This window comes from Falco rusticolus, chromosome 5 (assembly GCF_015220075.1).
Source record: "Falco rusticolus isolate bFalRus1 chromosome 5, bFalRus1.pri, whole genome shotgun sequence".
Lineage (NCBI taxonomy): Eukaryota > Metazoa > Chordata > Aves > Falconiformes > Falconidae > Falco > Falco rusticolus.
In genome coordinates, this window is record NC_051191.1 from 5,507,212 (window position 1) to 5,526,191 (window position 18,980).

An 18,980-nucleotide genomic window follows, 5' to 3' on the forward strand; every position below is an offset into this window, starting at 1 on the left:
AACTACTGGGCAGTTCCCTTCTATGCAGGCCATTAGTGCAGTGTTATATCATACACTTTCTCCAGTTCGACATCAAATACAGCCATCAAGCAGACACAGTCAAGAGGAGGGATTAATTCTTCCAAAACGGTCACTGCTTAATGGCACGGACAGCTGCTGTAGACCTTTACAAGCTAGAGAAGGTAACGGAGGAAGTGTTCCCCAGCTGGCACCAAAAGTAACGGTGAAAACAGAAGTGAGCACACAAACACAGAACTGTTATATACAAAAAAAGTTTAATTGAAATACCTGTATAAAAAATATGATCTCCATACATTTCACACTGTTAAACTGAAGAAAAAAATCCAAATCCAAGCTGCATAAATGCAACCAGATCACAGAAACACAGCTATTAAAATAAATTAAGGTTTATGACTCTGCCACTCTACCTTCCAGAGCCAATGCACGGAGACTGTACAATGTCAATAATTTAAAACCCTTCCAAACAGCATTACTTTACATTTCTGGTACAGTAATACCAGACAAAAGGCATACTGACTAAAACTTTAAAAAGTCATTCTATTTCCCTTAAATTAGACTTTGTACAACAATTTTCCATCTTTCAACAAAAACTGATAAGGTCAGAAAATTTTTTTGTCTTTTTTTTTTTTTTAAACAAAAGTTGACAGGAATGCAGAAAAAAAGTACCATGGGCAAACCACTAGAATTCCCATGGGGAGAAGGAGGGGAAAGCACAGTGTTGAATAACTCTAACCAAATAAATTAACCAAATAAATAGCCACAGCTGAAACCTGTGGGAGGTCTTCTAAACTCCAAACAATAAATAACTATAGTACATGGGAAAAAACAAGTTTACAGAAACATATTATACAGGTATGGAAAAAAAAGTAAAGTCCTTGAATATTGCATTGATTGTGCATTCAACATGCCCATACACACTTTAAGACTCGCAGGGTGACAAAAGGCCAGGGGGAGTTGAGAAAGGGGCTTCTCATGCCCAATGGTAGAGATGATGAAAGGAAACATGAATAAATGTTTCTGATAAAAAGCTGATATACCTGTTCATATTTCTGTGCAGGCTATAGGAAATATTTTGAGCAGCAGAGGTGGGTTGGATTTGGAAAGGGCTGGGGGGCAGGAGTGAAATGTCTGTGTTCAAGTATTCCATCACCAGCGGATGGGACTACTTCATTCAATCACCGAACATGTTCTCCAATGCATCATAGGAGCTGCTTCCTCCAGCACTGAGTCTAAAGGAAGCAAATTCCTATAATGAACTGGATCTTCTTTGGACATACACAGCTCAAAAAAGAAAGTCCCACTGAAGCAGCTTTCAAAAAGGCACTCAAAAGCAAATAAAATCTAGTCCAGGCTCTATGAGAGCAAAAAAGTTTACCATGTATTCAAGAGGTCACTGCTTTCTTAGTAAGGTCAGTCTTTGACTAAGTACTGGCCTGCAACTCCCAAACATTAGCGTTTCCAAAGGAAATCTCTCATTCCAAAGCAGAAACCAGCAAAGGGGGAAAATAAAATCAAGTCCCTCAGACAAAGATTCAACTACAGAATAATGAATGTATTTTTCTAGCCCCTCCTACGTATTGGCAGCAGCACTGTGGTCTTTCTGCTTGTAGCTCCCCTCCCAGTGCGAGGTCCTTAGTAATTCACAGACTCTCATTACTTGAACTTGTGCTAGATACATCAGTATCAAGGGTCCGTAGCCTTATGTCACAGTCCTCAGACTTCACTACTTCAGATTTGTGCATCCATTGATGGTCAAAAATTTGCTCAAGTGTTGGTCTGTCTGAAGGCCTCAGTGAAAGGCACCATTTGATCAGCTGTTGACATTCTGCAACAAACAAACAGAAAAAAGCAATTTTAGACTAGAAAAGTAAAAAAAAAAGAATCAACCCTGAATAAAAAAATCCACCCATACAAGCTCAAACGTCCAGGACTATTGCAAAAAAAACCCCTAACAACAAAAAACAAACCCCCACTTGACCCCTATAGAACTCACCAGGTGAAATTCTTCTCCTGAAGTATAATCGCCCCCTCAAGATTTCTTCATCTTGCTCAAAAGGGATGTCTCCGCAAACCATATCATACAGCAGAACTCCCAGAGACCATACTGTTGCTGACCTTCCATGGTATCTGTGGTATCTGATCCACTCTGGAGGGCTGTATACTCTCGTTCCTAAAAGCAAGTAAAAAAAAAAATTAAAGGTTTGGAGCACTTCCCTATTGTTCAGCTTCTTCTAGTAGGGCTAAATGAAATTCATAATTTGTCACTTCTGAGTCAAAAAAAAAAAAAGGCTTTAAATTTCTTATGGGCCAACGCCATTAGTGGTGTAATTTCAGGTCATCTGCAGGGTTACACCATCAACAGACTTGGCCCATCCGGTTGTGCTATTTTGTTGCAAGGAATAACACAGCCCCGTCAGCTGACTGTTTACTGAGGCAAGCTCCCTTTCACTGACCACGTGGCGTCTGCAGCATCACACCAAAAATAGACACAAAAGGACAAAGGGGGCTGGCGGGGAGGAGAAGAGAGGGCGGCAAGAAGGTGAAACCCAGGTCTACCCGTATTACATGGGGCTAATCTGCTTTATCCAATCCTGCAAGGCAGTAAACAAAAAAGGGCCGCTTAAAATTTCTATGTTTTTACCGCCCCGACCCACCCCCACCCCCCCCCGGGCTTCTATGCGGCAGCTTTTCCCAACCCGCCCCCCGGGTGCCTGCGGGCTCCTTGGATACCAAACAAAACCGGGAATTCGTGATGCTGAGGGTCACGTGCGGCTGGGCTTCGGGTTTCACAACAAACAGATGCGAATGCGGCAGCTGGGGGGGGGGGGGGGGGGAAGCAGGGGAAGAGTCCCCTGTTACATCAGTTACTCTCCAAGGACTGGGGGAAAGACTCCCTTCTGTCACACACAGGCTTATTTTCACCTTTCCCCTCTCTAAAGGGTGGCACCCGGCCCCGGAGCTAGCATCAAGTCATTTTGAGGGAGCGTATTTATCCCCATTGCCTTGAAATCTGCAATGCGGGATTTCCAGGACATTGGTGGAAAGGGGGGGAGGGGGGGGGGCTACCGCTCCAAATTAAAAAAAGCGCCGCATATAAAAACTGCACATCCACACATGGAAACATCCGACACTGGTGAAGCCTCCATGTAAACAGATCGCCCTCTAGGAAAAAAACTGCTTTTTCCAAGACAGGGAAACATAAACTGCTGCGTCACTGCCTGGAATCACTTCTTTCCTACGCAACTGAACACCCCTAAGCCGCTTTGGGTCCAAAGGTTTCCATTACCGATAGACCTGATATGAACCCCTGCGTCAGAGGCACGGCTCGCTCCTGCCAGGCGCCAGGGACGGGACGGGGGGCAGCTACCGGGGGGGCACCGCCGGGGAGGGGTGCGGGGCTCCGGCCAGCGCCGGTGCCCAGGGGCTGCCCCGGCTGCGGGGAGGGCACGTACCGTCGAAATCGGTATAAACCGTGTCCTTGAGGAGGGCCCCCGAGCCGAAGTCGATGAGCTTCAGCTCGCCTGTCCTGAGGTCAACCAGCAGGTTCTCATCCTTGATGTCCCGATGCACCACGCCGCAGCCGTAGCAGTGGCGCACCGCCTCCAGCACCTGCCGGAAGAACCCGCGGGCCGTCTCCTCGTCCAGGGCGCCCTTCTCCGTGATGAAGTCGAAGAGGTCCTTCACCAGCTCGGGCCGCTCCATGATGATCAGGTAGCCGTCGGGCCGCTCGTACCAGTCCAGCAGCTTGATGACCCCTCTGAAGCCGGAGCCCACCTTCTTCAGGAGGACGATCTCCAGGGGCACCATGACGCCGCTCTGGGCACAGAGGGGGCGCGGGTCAGCGGGGGGCGGCGCGGCCCGGGGCGCCCCCGCGCCGAGGGGAGGGCGGGCGGAGGGCGGGGAGGAGGGCGCGGCCGGCGGGCCCCCTCCGCCGCTGCCGCAGTCCGAGGGGCGGGCGCGGCGCTGCGGCGGCGAACCCCCGCCAAATTCCCTCCCGACGCAGAGGCCGCGCCAGCGGGGCGGGCCCCGCCGCCCACACAATAGCCCCGCCGCGGCGGAGTCCCGCGGCCGCGCAGCGCCCTCGGAGCCCCCCCGCCACCTCCCCCGGGTACTTACAATCGTGCCCCACTCGGTCACCCTCTCCTTCACCACATGCTTCACGGCGACCTGCGGGGCGGGTTGGAGAGAAGGCGCCGTGAGCGGCGGGGCGGCCGCAGCCTGCGCCTCTCCGCGGAGGGCCGGGCCGCGCCCGCCGTCCCCCGCCCGGGCCGCGCTCCCGCCCGCCGCCCCCCCCGCGCCGCCCCGCGCCTCACCGGTAAGCCGTCGGCGATCCTGCTCCCCGCGTAGACTGTGCCGAAGCCCCCGCTGCCCAGCACAGAGCCCACCTGGTAGACTTTATCGAACGGCTCCCTCTCCACTTTCACTGGGGAAACGAGAGGGAAACGCACCGCGTCAGTGTCCGCAGCCGCGCTGCGCTTCGCCAAAAATTTAAAAAAAAAACAAAAACAAGAAAAACCAAAAAAACCCCGCTAATAACAAAAGCCCCCAAGTGCTCTGCCCGGGGGACGCGTATGATGCGCAGCCCCAATTCTGCCCCAGGCTTTTACTGGTTTTAAGTAAATTGTCTTCTTCAATTTTTAAAAAGCCCCAAAAACCCACAAGAACACACTAAAAAACCCCAAGCAAGCCCCGAAGTTTCGGGGGACTGCGGGGAGCCGGTCCCGAGCCCCGCGGGTAGCGGGGGGCCGGTCCGCCCCGCCCGACGCGCTGCGCTCGCAGGGGGACACCCCAGCCCCGGCGCCGGCCCCGCCGTACCTGGCTGCAGGATCTTCACCGGCAAGTGGTCCATGCTGGTGGGGCTGCAGATGTGAGCCAGCGAGCCGAACTTGGAGAGCAACATCTTCCGAAGGGGGGGGACGGCGAGTCCCCCGCGGTGGCACCGCCGGCGGCCTCCCGGCTGCGCGCTCGGCGGCGCGGTGCGGCTCTCCGCTCTCCGGAGCCGGCTGGGGACGGCGGGCCGCCGAGACCTGCCGCGCTGCTCCCTCCTCGGCCGGGAGCGGGCACCGACGGAGTCCTGGGGGATCCCCCCCGGCGCGGATCCACGCGGCGGTCGCACCGAGTCCTCCGGCGAAAGGCAGCCGGCGAGGGCGCAGCTCCTCCTCTCCCTCTTCTAACCGCCGAGACCCGCGCAGGGCGCGCGCAGGCAGGACCAGAGTGCTCCGCGGAGGCAGGCGGGCGCGGGGGCTGCGGGGCCGCGCGTGGAGCCCGCCCCTGCGGGGGCCGCCGCGGCGGGGAGCGGGCTGGGCGCCGCAGTGGAGCCGTGGCGGGCGCAGGAGCCGCGCCACCGCCGTGCCTGCCCGCGCGCTTCTGAGCCGGCGGAGCCGCTGAGCCGCCTCTTAACTCCCAATATTTTGGTGCGGGCAGAGCGCGGCGAGCGCGCCGAGGATATCCCTCCGCGGGGGAGGGGGAAACACCTCTCCCCCACGCCCCAGCGGCCCCCTCCCCTCCGCGCCGGGGCGCCCGCGGTGCGGCGGCCGGGACTGCAGCCTCCTGTCCCGCCCCATCTTGCGGGCGGGCGGGGGGAGGGCGGGGGGCTGGGAACTACTTATTTGTAGTAACCGGCGCGCAGAGTTACAGACTGTCTGAGGAACGCATCACACATTAGCGGCAAAAAAAATAAAAAAAAAAGGGCGGGGGGGGGGGGGGGGAGATTCTCCTATTTGCGTTAACATTTCCGTGCGGCCAATAGCGGGGCGCCTTTTCAAAGGGCTACCGGCGCGGCCAATGAGGAGGGGCCTCATTTGCATGCGACGGAGCGGGGCCAGGTGGCAGGGCGGGAATGCCGCGGCGGCCCGGCCCGGCCCCGCCCCGCGGCTGCGGGAAGGTCGCTCCGCTCCGCGCCGCGCCGCGCGCCCTGGCCGAGACGCTGCGCCTGGGGCCGCGCGGGGGCGGGGCGCTGCCAGCGCCGCCATCGCTGGGGCACGTCGGGCCGCTGCGGCTCCGGCAGCCCCGGCCTGCGGCGCCTGCGGCCCCGGGCGCGGCCTGTGGAAGCCCCCTTAATTCAGAAAGACGCGGTGCTCGCCGAAGTCGCGCTCCCCCCGCCCTCCCCGGCGATTGCGGCTGCTCCCCGCCGCCGCCCCCCGCCCCTCGCCTCGCAGCGGCCCGGCGGCGTGCCAGGGCGGGGGGCGCCCGGCGCCCGCCTTCCGCGCCTGCTTCTGTCAGTCAGCTCCTGTGTTGCGGAAGCCCCGCGGGGCCGATGCGGCGCGACGGCGGGCGCCGGTGCCCCGGCGGCGCGCCTCGGGGGAGCGGAGGGCTTCCCTCCCCTCCCCTCCCCCTTCCCGCTGGGGCGCCGCGCCGGCCAAGGACGCGAAACCGCCCGGCTGCCCCGGTCCTGCCGCGGTCCGGGCCCGCGGCGCCTCGGCCGTCCGCCCCGCCCCGCCCCGCAGGGGGCGCTGCATCAACAGGAATCGGGGCGCGGGCTGGCGGGGGGCGGCCTCCCCCGCCCCGGCCGCCTTCGGGGCAGCTTTTAAGTGTCCTTTTCCGAGGAAGCTTCCCGTGAGGCTCCTGCCTCCGCGCCCGGCCGGGCGATTAACGCTTGTTGGGGCGCTGCCGCCGTGAGGCCCCCGGCGCCGGCCTCGCCTGAGGGGAGACCGAGGCAGCTGGGAGAGCCCGGGGGGCGAGGGCAGACCGGGGCCTTCCGGGGATCTGGCCGAGTGTCTGCGCTGGTTTAGGAATTAATGAGTGCGGTGCGGGGTGGGTAACAATACCTGATGAGTCGCTGCTCCTGCAGCCGCTACCCAGCGGCGCTGAAGCGGAGAAATGGCGTGCGGAGGTGCGAGGCTGCGGCCCGCCCGGGGTCACCGCCACCGAGGCAGGCGGCACCTCCGTTTCCCCGGCACCGCCACCTCCTTCGCACCCCCGCAGCCCTGGGCGCAGCGTGGCAGCGCCTCACGGCCCCCGGGGAAAGCGGTGAGGCTGGAGCTGGCGGTGCTGCACGGGGATCCCTAGCGGGAGGGTACCCTGGGACAGTCGCCTGGCGAGCTGGCAGTCTGTCCCACCCCGGGCACCGGGAGAGCCTTGCAGTTGGCATTGTCTGCTAATAGCAGTGCAGTGATCGCGGGCAGTCATGCCCATAAACAAAGCAAGGGCTTCTAAGGGGAGGTAATATCTTTTATTAGATCAGGCCAGATGATGTAAAGGTCAAGTTTTCAGGCACGGTTTCAACCCTTCACATCCCAGAATGTGTTTTTTGAAGCTAGATCGGTTGGGCTATAAAAGTTACTACCTCTCCAGCAGACCACTGTTATTTGCAGAGGAACCAAACTAAAGCATTCGGTTTATTGAGCAGCTGAAGGATTCAGGCGGTTTAGTGTTTACAGATTTCCACACCCCCCCACCCCCCCACCCCCCCACCCCCCCACCCCGCTCCAAAAGCCAATGATGCAGATTTCTCAGATAAAGAAAGCAATTTTTTATTTTATTTTGTGTGTGTGTGTGCGTGTGTTAGACTTCCTACCTTTTGGCTGTCTCTAAGTCACATTTAAATAAGTTTTTAGCAAGTTTCTCCACATAATGGCATATGCGCGCTATACTTGCATTTATTGCTGCCGAAATGTAAATGAGTACAAACAGTAGGAAGATTTCATGATCTCACAATATATGTTCCAGATTTACTTTAAAGAATTTAGCTCTATCTGCCTTTTGCCGTAATCCTTGTCAGTGGCTTGTTACGAGTATTGTTTTGAATGGAGAGGAAGTGTTTCTTACTTCCAAAATAAAATCTCTGGTTATTGAAATAACAAATATCTTTAAAGAGAGAAAACTGGCCTTAAGTATTAATATGCATAAGTGCTAATTCTTTAGGGAACTAACACTGCAAGTAGTTATTAATTCCTGCTTTTTTACATGGCTAAGCATGAAAAATCATGCATGTATCACTAGTCTGCAAACATAAAAACATCAGGCCTTTTCGTTTCAACTGCATTTGCAATTTGTTAAATCCATCTTTATGTTGTCAATCTATGGCAAATCAGTGATGTACTTGCCTTGAACCTGTTCAAGAAAATAATACAGTTTCCTCAAAATCCTGTTGAGTTTAAGCTACATCATCTTCAGCTGTGTCAGCTGTAACACTTTGAGTCAAAAGAATATAGCATACTTTTGCACATCTACATTTGAAGCAAAGTGGTAATCTAAAAAAAGACCATGATCACTGTCTAGTATTGGTATAACAACTGATCTGATTTGTATTTTCACACCAGTGTAAAAGGATATTTTATGTTTAACATTGAAGAAAACAAGGTAGTTACTGTAAAAAAAGTGATAAGGGGGTGTTTGTTCTTCGTTCACTTAATTTTGGCAGACAGACATTTAATTTGTATACAGCTACAAGGACTCTTGGTTTGACAGAATTACAGATGGATCCCAGACATGGAATTTACCCTGTCTTTACACATAAGCCTTTCATGGGTTTGTGGTGCTCCTTTTGATCTGGCTTGGAACATGCAGTTCAGTGGTCCTAAACAATTATAGCTGCAGAAATATTTTATAAACTCGTTTTGGCCTCTTTAGCAGTGGCTTTGCAACTATAAATGGAGAATCATTCATGGGTACAATGCCAGTTTGTTCTTTGATGTACAAATCATTTTTCTGTGCAACTATCCCTGAGCAGGCATTGAGTTTGTCAGGCACAGAAATAGGGAACATCCATGGGAGTTTCTGCTTCCAGCAGAGAGACAGTACTACCTTCAAGATACCTTTTAATGTCTGTATGGAACCCAGTTCAGTTTGCTGTGGCACATCATCGGGTACTACACTAGTGGCAGTAATGTGCTCTAGTTTATACCTCTAGTCATTGTAGGTCTCCTGGATGGGACTACCAAAATGAATCTTGTTCGCATAATGTGACCATAAGGAATGCTGTTAAGAACACTCTAGCAGTAAAAATACGTTCAGGTTCATAAGAATATTGGTATTCTCGGGTCGCTCAACCTTCTTGTATGTCAACGCTTCTAGGCATCTTAATGACCCTTCACTTGATTTTTTACAGTTTCTCTTTTATTTGGCAAGAGAACAAACTGAACACAGTGCTCCAGATGTGGCTTCATATGTGCTGAACAGAGAGTAATAATCATGTCCCTTGACCTGCTGGCTATGGTCTTGCTAATGCAGTCCAAGATGTGGTTAGTCTTCATTACCGCAAGGACACACTGCTGACCTTGTTCAGTTTGTGGTCCACTGGGCCCTCTACTGTAGAACCATTAGTCTCAGCCTGCACTCCTCTGTAAGTATATCCCAGGTGCAGGCCCCTGTATTTATCTTTCTGGAACTTCAAAAAAGATGTATCTGTTATACACTCATGCAGCTTGTTGAGGTCTCCCTGAATGGCAGCTATACCCACCAGTATACCAAGAGCCCCCAGTGATTTGCTGTCACTGTGCACTTCCTGAGGGTCTCATTATGCAAGTCATGAATGAAGACACTGATCTCAGGGAATTTCACTTGGAATCACCTGCTGATTTGGCTTCAGTTATTAGCTACCCTTTGAAGTCAATGATCTGGTCAGTTTTTAAGCCACCATGTAGTCCACCTATATCTCCCCAGTTTGGTTGCAAAGAAACTAGGAAACTGTGTCAAAGGCCTCGCTGAAGACAAGGACAATACCACCCACTACCCTAACGTCACCCAGAGAGCCTGTAATGTAGTTGTAGAAAGCAATCAGAGTGACTAATCACAGTTTGTCCTTTGGAAATTCAAGATGGCTATTCCTAATTACATTCTTGTCATTGTGTGAATGGAAATGGTTTCCATTCCAATGGTACTTACTCTGTAATTTTCCCAGAGACTGAGAGAAGGTTGTTCATCCTGTCATTGCCCAGATCCTTCTCCTGGCCATTTTTTTTCCAAGACACATAACATTTTTATAGTTGTCAGAAACCTCCTCTGATCATGGTGACCTTTCACAAGGGAGAGGGTGTGCCCTTCCAATGGCATTTGTTGGCAATCTTGGTACTCTCAGATGTATCCTGTACAACAGATACATAGATGTACATCTCAGATGTACCCTGTACAACCCCATGGACTTGTGTTACGTTTCCAGCTTGTTTAAATACACCCTAGCTTGATCCTTGCTACTTGACTTGGAGCTCTGGGAGGCCTGAGAGCAGACCTTGCCAGTAGAAACTGAGAAAGACATTGAGTACCTGTGTGCTGTATCACAAGGTCACCTGTTGTATTCAGCATCAGGCCTAGATTTTACTCAGTCTCCCATTTTGCTGCAAAAGTGTCAATACCTTTGACATATTTCATCAATTTTAGCTGCATGCAAGCATTGGCCCTCTAATCGCATCCTGTGTGCCTGGGCAGAGCTCCTGTATTTCTCCTGGTCATGCCCCCACTTCCACCTCCCTCCTTTTTTTGTTGTTGAGAGCAGTCATAAATTCACTGTGTGGCTAAGGCAGGCCCCGGCTATACCTGCCTGTTTACTTGCAAATTAGGATGGATAACAGATATGTCTGACTGCCAAGTCTTGCAGACAGGTTGTTAGGGCACTTTTCAGCAACATCACAGGATGGCTGGGGATGGAAGGGACCTCTGAAAGATCACCTAGTCCAATCAACCTGCTAAAGCAGGCTCACCCAGAGCAGGATGCACAGAGACATGTCCAGGTGGGTTTTGAATGTCCCCAGAGAAGGAGACTCCACAGCCTCTCTGGGCAGCCTGTCCCAGTGCTCTGTCACTCTCAAACTGAAGTTCTTCCTTATATTCAGATGGACCTTCCTGTGTTGCACTTTGTGCCCATTGCCCCTTGTCCTGTTGCTGGGCACCACTGAGAAGAGCCTGGCCTCTTGCCACCTGCCCTTAAGATATTTGTAGGCATTGACAAGATCCCCCCTCAGCCGTCTCTTCCCCAGGCTACACAGGCCCAGCTCCCTCAGCCTTCCCTCACAGGGGGGATGCTCCAGTCCCCCCACCATCCCTGTAGCCTCCGCTGGGCCCTCTCCAGTAGTTCCCTGTCTCCCTTGAACTGGGGAGCCCAGCACTGGACACAGCGCTCCAGATGTGGCCTCACCAGGGCAGGGCAGAGGGGCAGGATCACCTCCCTCCACCTGCTGGCCACGATCCTCCTAATGCCCCCAGGATCCCACTGGCCTTCCTGGCCACCAGGGCACACCGCTGGCCCATGGGCAACTGGCCGCCCACCAGCACTCCCAGTCCCTTCCCCGCAGAGCTGCCCCCCAGCAGGTCACCCCTGGCCCGTGCTGGTGCTGGGGTTACAGGTGCAGGACCCCACACGGGCCTTTGTTGAACTCCACCAGGTCCCTCTCCACCCAGCTCTCCGGCCTGTCCAGGCCTGGCTGAATGGCAGCGCGGCCTCCTGGGGGATCAGCCGCTCCTCCTGGTTATCATCAGCAAACTTCACTGCTTTCCTTTTGACCAGTGTGCCTTATGAAGCCACAACCTCTCTTCTTTGCATTAAAAGAACACATTGTTAGAATTATGAGTGATGTTGACAACCCCATCAGTAACAGGCCTTACATTTCCAGATATGGTACATTCTTTCTCTTTTATCACTCGTGCTATTAAGTGAATTCAGTCAAAGGCGGCTCCTGCCTCTAAGTGATTAAACTTCTGTTTTATTTCCACAGTTATGTAGTTAATAAACAGGGGTTTTCTTGCATCCTGTCCAGGTACTATATACCTATTGTTAAACCTCCTGCTTCCCCTCCTAGACACACAGATACAGTTTTGCTTGTACTTATATGTTATCATGGATGATGCATATGTATCAGTAGAAATTATCTATTTACCGTCTGCAATTGGGAATGTTGCTAGATGTTTAATCTGTCTAATAGAGCGACAGTTACTGTTTTTCAGATCAGGCTATATACAGTATATATAGATAGATGTTTTCAGTAGCTCAATTAACTGTTTGGATCAAGGACTTAATGAAAATAACCATTATTAGATTGTTAGAGAAGCAATGCTTCTCTGAGACAATCAAGACTTAGGACTTGGTAGTAAGAAGTGATGTAAGTAAGAAGTAATCAGTGAACAAGATATGACCTGGCTTTAGAGGATGATGTATATTCTTGTACACTGGATCTTTGAGAAATATCTTAAACATGGTGGGATGTATTTCAGCACTTGTGGAGAATGGCAGACAGAATCAAAAGCATATAGTTAATATGTCAGGATTTATCTGGCCAGCCATATACTTTGTTCATGTTGAAATGTGTTGAGCTCAAGCTGGAGGGGTGGAAGAGGAGAGGAACAATCCAAAAATACCTATGAGTTGAAGACCGTCTTTTTATTTGGTATGTAGACCAGTAGAAGTATCTTATCTGTGATAGAGGCTCTTCCATGGTAAAAGTAACATAAATAATATAAATGAGAAATAGCCTTTGCACATAAAGGATTATGGAGGAATATGGTAACAATGGACAGGGCTGTAGGACACTTGTAGAAATAACCACCTGTCTGGTGAAGAGACTTGTAAGCTAAGGGGGTAAACAGTCATCTTTTATTGGAGGAGTATTAATTTAAGGGTAGGCAAAGAATGTAATGCCTTTGATACACTGTTAGTGAGACCAATACTGGGGTACTGTTAAAAGAAGGTTGAAAGGCTTTCAAGGAGAATACAAGGTATAGGATCAGTGTCTTAAAACAGGAAGCTTTAACAGCTCAATCAATTCTGTTTATTTGAGAGAAGGTTAAGAAGTAACCTCTTACCATCACAGTCTAGAAGTATCCGCAATCTTTTTTTTTTTTTTTTTTTTTCCACTTGGTATTTAATAGCTCTTTAAGTCTCATACAGGAAGAGTTTCACAGCCTGGGAACAGAAAGAAAACAAGAAACTATAGAAGTAAAGTACAGGTGGGTAACAGAGGATAACTGTGGATGTAGTCCTCTGTTACCTGAAGACCCAAAATTGAAACTGGGTTTAAAGTAAGGCAAGAAAATATGTGTATGTGTAAAAAGGACATACAGATTTGATGCAGAATTTACATTATGAACCATGATGTGTCAAGGGAAGTCAGACTGGAAAGTCTTTGCAGCATTAATATTTATGACTCAAAAGAGCATGACTCTCCACAGAACTGAGTTCTCGGGACCTCATCTTCCACTATTGTGCAGGTGGCACATTGTGTTCGGTAGAGAGATTGCACAATTTCAGCAGCTGTTTTCCCTGTTTCAAAAGATGTATTGGAGGACTGAAGTGGGATCAAGGAAGGGTAATGAGAACGACGGGGAATATGAAAAAAACCCTCTTTTGAAAGAGTAGGCCCTTTTTCACTTTAGAGAGAGATTAAGAAAGGGGACACAGTAAAATAATGGCCTAGGTACAGTAGATTTGATGACTGCGTTCTCTGTCATCTAACGTGAGCTTGGGAACATTAAAGAAAATTAAAAGGTAACATTCAAAACTGATAAAAAAACCCCACCCAACCTGTAATTACCTCTACTTATAAAACTTGTAATTAGACCATGGAACTCACTGCCAAGTCACAAAGGCCAAGAATGTAACAAGATTAAAAAGAGTATTGCATTTTTAGGGATAACAAGAATATTCAGAGTTATAATTGGAGGATAAAAGTAATGGAAGGGCTATTAAGCCTCAAGTTTCAAGGTGAAAACCAACTTTCTGTCTTGTAGATTAAGTTGATATGGACATTGACAAAGCAATGAATAAGGTGTGGGGGTAAAGGCAGAGGTGGACCACCTCCTCTGGGGTCTTTGTACAGTGAGCCAAAGTGCTGGAACAGTTTGTGTAAGAAGGCAATTTGTTAATAAAGTCCTGTATTTGGCTGGTTTAATTCTGTTTGTTTCAGTAGTGTTATGCTTAAACCACTGCAGTGATGTGAAAAATTGATCCCCGTGTTTTGTTCAATGAGATAGACTGGATGAGTATTTTTCATTCTATAAGTACTGGTGGAAACAGTAAGACATCACAAAGTGTTCTATGAATTTTATGTTTGCTCACATGTATCAAACAAAACTGGGGGGGGGAGGAAGTAATAAAAAAAAAGTCAAGGTTTACTATTTTTTTTTGTTATTTGGTAAAAAAATAGCAAGTTACAAAAGTAGATCAATACATGATCTTTCAGTTAAAATTAGAATCCCTCAGTTAAAATTAGAGAAATACTGGCACAGATAATCTCTTAAGATTTCATGTAGAAATCATGAATTTAGAAGGACATTTATGGTATGGGATGAGGCAAAAAAGCATTGTTCTTGTGTCTGTCTGAGTTTTAAAGAAATGTTAGAATACAGATTGAACTGGATTGTGTTCTACCTTCCCTTTTCAAAATTCTTGTATAAAAATTTTTAAATGTGAAGGATAAATATGTGAAAGCCTTATCTGAGTTGTGACCATCATAGCTATAAAATTTAGATCATGCAGTTGGATCTGTGACCTGATCCAAAAGGCACATCATTGTGCTTCCAGTAAAATAGTTCAGTAATTTGTTAATCATAAGTTCATTACAAAAGTCAGTGGCACTGCTAATGTGTCTTTCTATACCTGAGAACAGATAGAAAAATTTAATTGGTTTTTAATGATTATGATAATAATAGTAATAATGATAATGATAATAATCACAAATAGTAAAGTCACTGAAGACTTGCAAAAAGAGACAATATACAGAGCTGTCAGCTCTTCACTTGAATTTTCTTGAATCTTGACACTAAATTTAAAACGAAACTTTTAATACCAACATTGTGAAACAAAATGCTACATGCTTATGTGGTCCTATGCTACCAGTTTCTACTCTGTGTTGAGATACATTTCTCATTTTAAAATCAAGAGGAAGCATTTAGAAGAGGCTTGAACGGGCAGCTGGTGGTGGAGGAGTTAATCAAGAATTGTTACATTAATATAGTAGTTGTAATATGGACATGATGGAATATGTTCACATTTTTAAGTGCAATAGGTGGATGCACTTTGGAACCACAGTTTAAGTTTTCAACCAGTTTTATGGCTATGTAAGCTCCTAGTTAGGGCTTCATGAGCCAAAATTGAAGTAAAAGCATTCAAACCTTTACAACTACCTTACTGACACTTCCTGTGTGCCTCCATCTCCGCTTTCTCCACCTCAGCATCCCAGACACTCTATAATGAGAAAACTGCTGTAAAATTACCGTAATCACAGAAACAAGATCTGCCCTTTGAACCACATACAGGAGAGAATGACCAGATTAGTCTGAATGGGTGTGCCCCAGCTTTCTGATTGACGAACTACTGGTGTTCCTGATCTTTGCTAAGATAAAAGAATGTAATTATTAACCAGCAAAAGCTCCAGTGCTGCACGTGCATCGCACGTGTAGTCTTCTGCAGAACTGTCACTAGTCACTGCTACTTTTGTTACTATCAGACACAGAGAGTGTCATTAGCAAGCTGAATTAGCGTGTGTGCCTTTGTTCAAAGGATCCTCAATACTCTGCTAATGTATGTACTTGACAACAGAAGTTCACGTGGAGGAGGTTACGCATTGGGTACATTTTTCTGTAAGTATAATTACTCTTGTCAGCATAGGCCGCACTTTTATTTTTCAAAGTCAGATCGAGTCTATGAGAAGAACAATTCCATTTAGCATATGCAGAAAGTTGATACCTGGTTTGTTAATGTACTATTAAAACTAAAAAAAAAAAAAAAAAAAAAAGATGGGAAGGAATGAGCATCATTAAACGATCTTTGATCAAGGCTCAGCTGAATGCACTCCAACATTTATACTATAATTAAAAACATAGTAACTGTCCTTGCTCAATGTTTTATTCATAGATAACTAAGGTATGTACCATAAACCACATATGATTGTGTGATCAAAGGACACTTTACTGTGTATCTTATCAGTAGTAGTACACTAACTCTATGATCATAATTTTTCCTTTTCTGTTGTGTTTCCATGGACTTCATAAAGATTATTGTAGTTTATGTTATGTTAATCAGTATCAATTTATCGAGGTTTTTTTAATTGCTTCTTAAATGTTAAAATTTAACAACAACTATGCTACAATTTAACTACTACACTTTCTGAAAGGATGATTTTACTCATATTTCAACCTTGTAAGTCTCTTATGCCTGATCTGAAAATGTGTCCACAGAAAAAGAAGAAAAGATAACAATATTGGACAGCAAAAACTGGGACATAAAAGACAATAGGTCCATTTTGAATATTTTAGCCATATGATGTTTTATTCCTTTCCCATATACATGCTTTTGAGACCAGATATGAGACTTTCTGGCTTTGAATATATATGGAGAGCCCTCCAAAGGATCTGATTTTGAGGAGGTTGGGACTCAGTATTCTGTTAGTATTTATGCACAGTTAGGAAATAATTAAAGTATGTAAAGAGATGCCATTTTAGATGTCAGAGGTGTCCTGTTTGGCCTCCTTACTGCTGCTCAAGAATGATATGACTGTTGTGCAGGTCCTTTGTCATCTTCCTATGTGGAAGCCTCACATACACTGTTATCTGAAATTATTCAGGCTTCTAATAGTTTATATGCCTGAATAATTCTTTATGTTACCTTTCAGTATCTGTGTGCCTGTAAGATGTTAAGTGTATTTTCAGTTTACTGTGGATTTTCAGATGCTCTGTGAATGTGCAATCAGAATCTTAACCAGATTGGTGTGGATCTAGCATGTGGGAGAGTCATGACTACCTAACTCATGCTTTGTCTACACAAAAAGTAAGGATTTATCCTGAGGTCATTCTCAAGTCTGTTTATGTCAGTGAGCTGGCAGAAGTCCTTACACTCAAGTCCTAATAATTGTTTAGCTCTGCTGGACTTTCAGGAGTGATGTTCACCTGAAAACTCTGTCTTTCAGCCCTTCTGTTTCTGCTGTGTGTTGGAAACTGCCTGTGATCAAGTCCTAAAGACTGCTGCTGGTAGACTCATTTTCCCCTCTTCCTGATTACAGCTCTTCCGCTTCTCCATGTAATTTTTTGCTATCACTTAACAGCAAGGAATCTGAGACAGGAAAGAGATGGTTGTGCCACAGGCCAATGCCTCTGCTTTCCAAATGCAAAGCATGAGGTGCAGAGGTTTCATCCTGGCTGCCCACCCTGGGTTGAAGAAGAGCATGTACTACTCAAGTTATTTTGGCAGTCGCTTTTGAGCAGCCCTCAGTGCTGCTGTGAACATTCATCATGAAGAAGGCTATGTCTGCAGAGTTTGGCAAAGGGCAACAACATCTACTTGGGAATGAAACATGGTCCTGTGGTGAAAGTACTGTAATACTGTAGTAGTTAGGGCCTTGCAGAAGAAGGGAAGATCTGTGTTCTAAACTCTTGGCATCAAGAAGAGGCACAGCTGTAGCTTCCTAGAAAGGTCTTCTAGTTACCAGCCTAATGCTACTCTCAGTCTACCCACCCTCTGAGATGAAAAGTGTGTAGTTTTAAGCACAAGATTCCATGGACACCAAAATGGAGTCCTCTAATAACTTTTATCTTAGGTATGTTCAACAGTAAAGTGATTCTTGAGGGTATGCAGTGTGAAGCGTGAATTATTCTTGAGCCTTGAGAATTTAAATTCCAAATGAAATCACAATTGAAGCATTTTTGAGCGTGTCCTTCCTGGTTAGGGTAATCTTGTGTGACAAAAAAATACTGGACTTTAAATCCTGGTCCAGAGGTCATTTCTGTATTTATTGTATAAAAGGACACTTACTCTAGGGTATAAAATATATATTTCATGTGAGGTGAAAAGGAACAAAGTTATCTGCATTTAAGACAATACAGAAAAAATGTATTGAAGGAGCTGGCAGCAGTATTGAACATGGTTCTAAAAATGTCTTTTAGCTGGTACTGAAGTAGAAGCTACAGAGGATCGCTGGGTTGATGGAGCTGGAAACTGAAAAGGGCTGAGTGGCTTGGACTGCAAGAAAGCGAGTAGAAAAACCAAAGGTGTACGCAGCACTGCCTAGGCTAGAGAATGGTGACCAGGACTTCTTTCTGGATGACATCTGAGAAGGAAACTGATGACAAGCACCACTCTGCTTCCACAAATAGCAGGGGCACCTAGCAGGATTCTGCTTTTGCTGACTTTGGTTGTGATACTGAGCCTGACAGTATTTAGGAGTTCAGAATCTATATTTGAAATACATGTGAGAAAGCCTCTGTATACGGTTCAAACAAAGGTCAGAGGCTGAGGTTGCTACACTTTCTTTAAGAACTGCAGCCTCTGTTACTGTGTAGAGTTTGGGTTATCACCTCACATGGGGAACCTCTGTGTCTTTCACTTCTGTTATTCTTGCTTCACCCAGAAGCACCAATATGTTGTTTTAGTTAGATGAGCTAGCAGTCAAGTGCGTAATTTTAAGTAAATTGTTATAGATTAATGCAGCTGTATTGCTGTAACACTTCAATGAGATATCCATGCTTCCAGAGTGACAACCAACAAGAATGTGCAAAATTGTATGCTGCCCTCCTATAAATTAAGGTCATATAAATACAAACTGGAACAGGCTGCCCAGGGAAGTGGTTGAGTCACCATCCCTGGAGGTATCTAAAAGACGTGTAGATGTGGTGCTTAGGGACATGGTTTAGTGGTGGACTTGGCAGTCCTGGGTTAACGGTTGGAGCTGATGATCTTAAGGGCCTTCTCCAACCTAAATATTTTATGATTCTACGAATGGAATTGATATTCGATGAGACAAAATAATACACATTGACAATCCCCCCTTCAGTTGGTGGTCCTGTTGCAGCCAAGCCATTAGTTTGCCTTGGGTCACAACATTTCTCTCTGAAGCATTGGCAAAGAAAGTTCCAAATGGCAAGATGAAAAGCCAATTCTGAGCCTTCAACATGTGTTGAAATTCTCAAGGATCCAGATGACTCCTCATTATTTTAGAAGTCTTGAGAGAAAATTACCCAGGTCTGCTTATTTTTCAGTGTTTATTTTCGATTGCTTCTCTTCAACATCATCCTTAGCTAATCTTTGGAAAGGAAATATG

At 47.4% G+C, this 18,980-nt stretch overlaps 1 protein-coding gene across 1 annotated transcript; it reads right to left on the reverse strand.

Annotated features, from left to right (window-relative positions):
* Positions 1 to 256: 256 nt before the first annotated feature.
* On the reverse strand, positions 257 to 5,524 carry PIM3 (Pim-3 proto-oncogene, serine/threonine kinase). Its single transcript, XM_037389904.1, has 6 exons — positions 4,837 to 5,524; positions 4,335 to 4,444; positions 4,138 to 4,188; positions 3,474 to 3,837; positions 2,015 to 2,191; positions 257 to 1,846 (listed from the first exon to the last, which is right to left on the reverse strand). The coding sequence occupies exons 1-6, from the start codon at positions 4,919 to 4,921 to the stop codon at positions 1,662 to 1,664; spliced, it is 972 nt and encodes a 323-aa protein (XP_037245801.1). The 5' UTR covers positions 4,922 to 5,524; the 3' UTR covers positions 257 to 1,661.
* Positions 5,525 to 18,980: the final 13,456 nt, after the last annotated feature.

Coding starts and splice junctions, on each gene's coding strand:
- PIM3 (XM_037389904.1), bottom strand. CDS start 4,921: ATGTTGCTCTCCAAGTTCGGCTCGCTGGCTCACATCTGCAGCCCCACC. Junction 3,838..4,137: donor TGACCGAGTGGGGCACGATT/GTAAGTACCCGG, acceptor CTCTGTGCCCAG/AGCGGCGTCATGGTGCCCCT. Junction 2,192..3,473: donor GGTTTATACCGATTTCGACG/GTACGTGCCCTC, acceptor ACTTGCTTTTAG/GAACGAGAGTATACAGCCCT.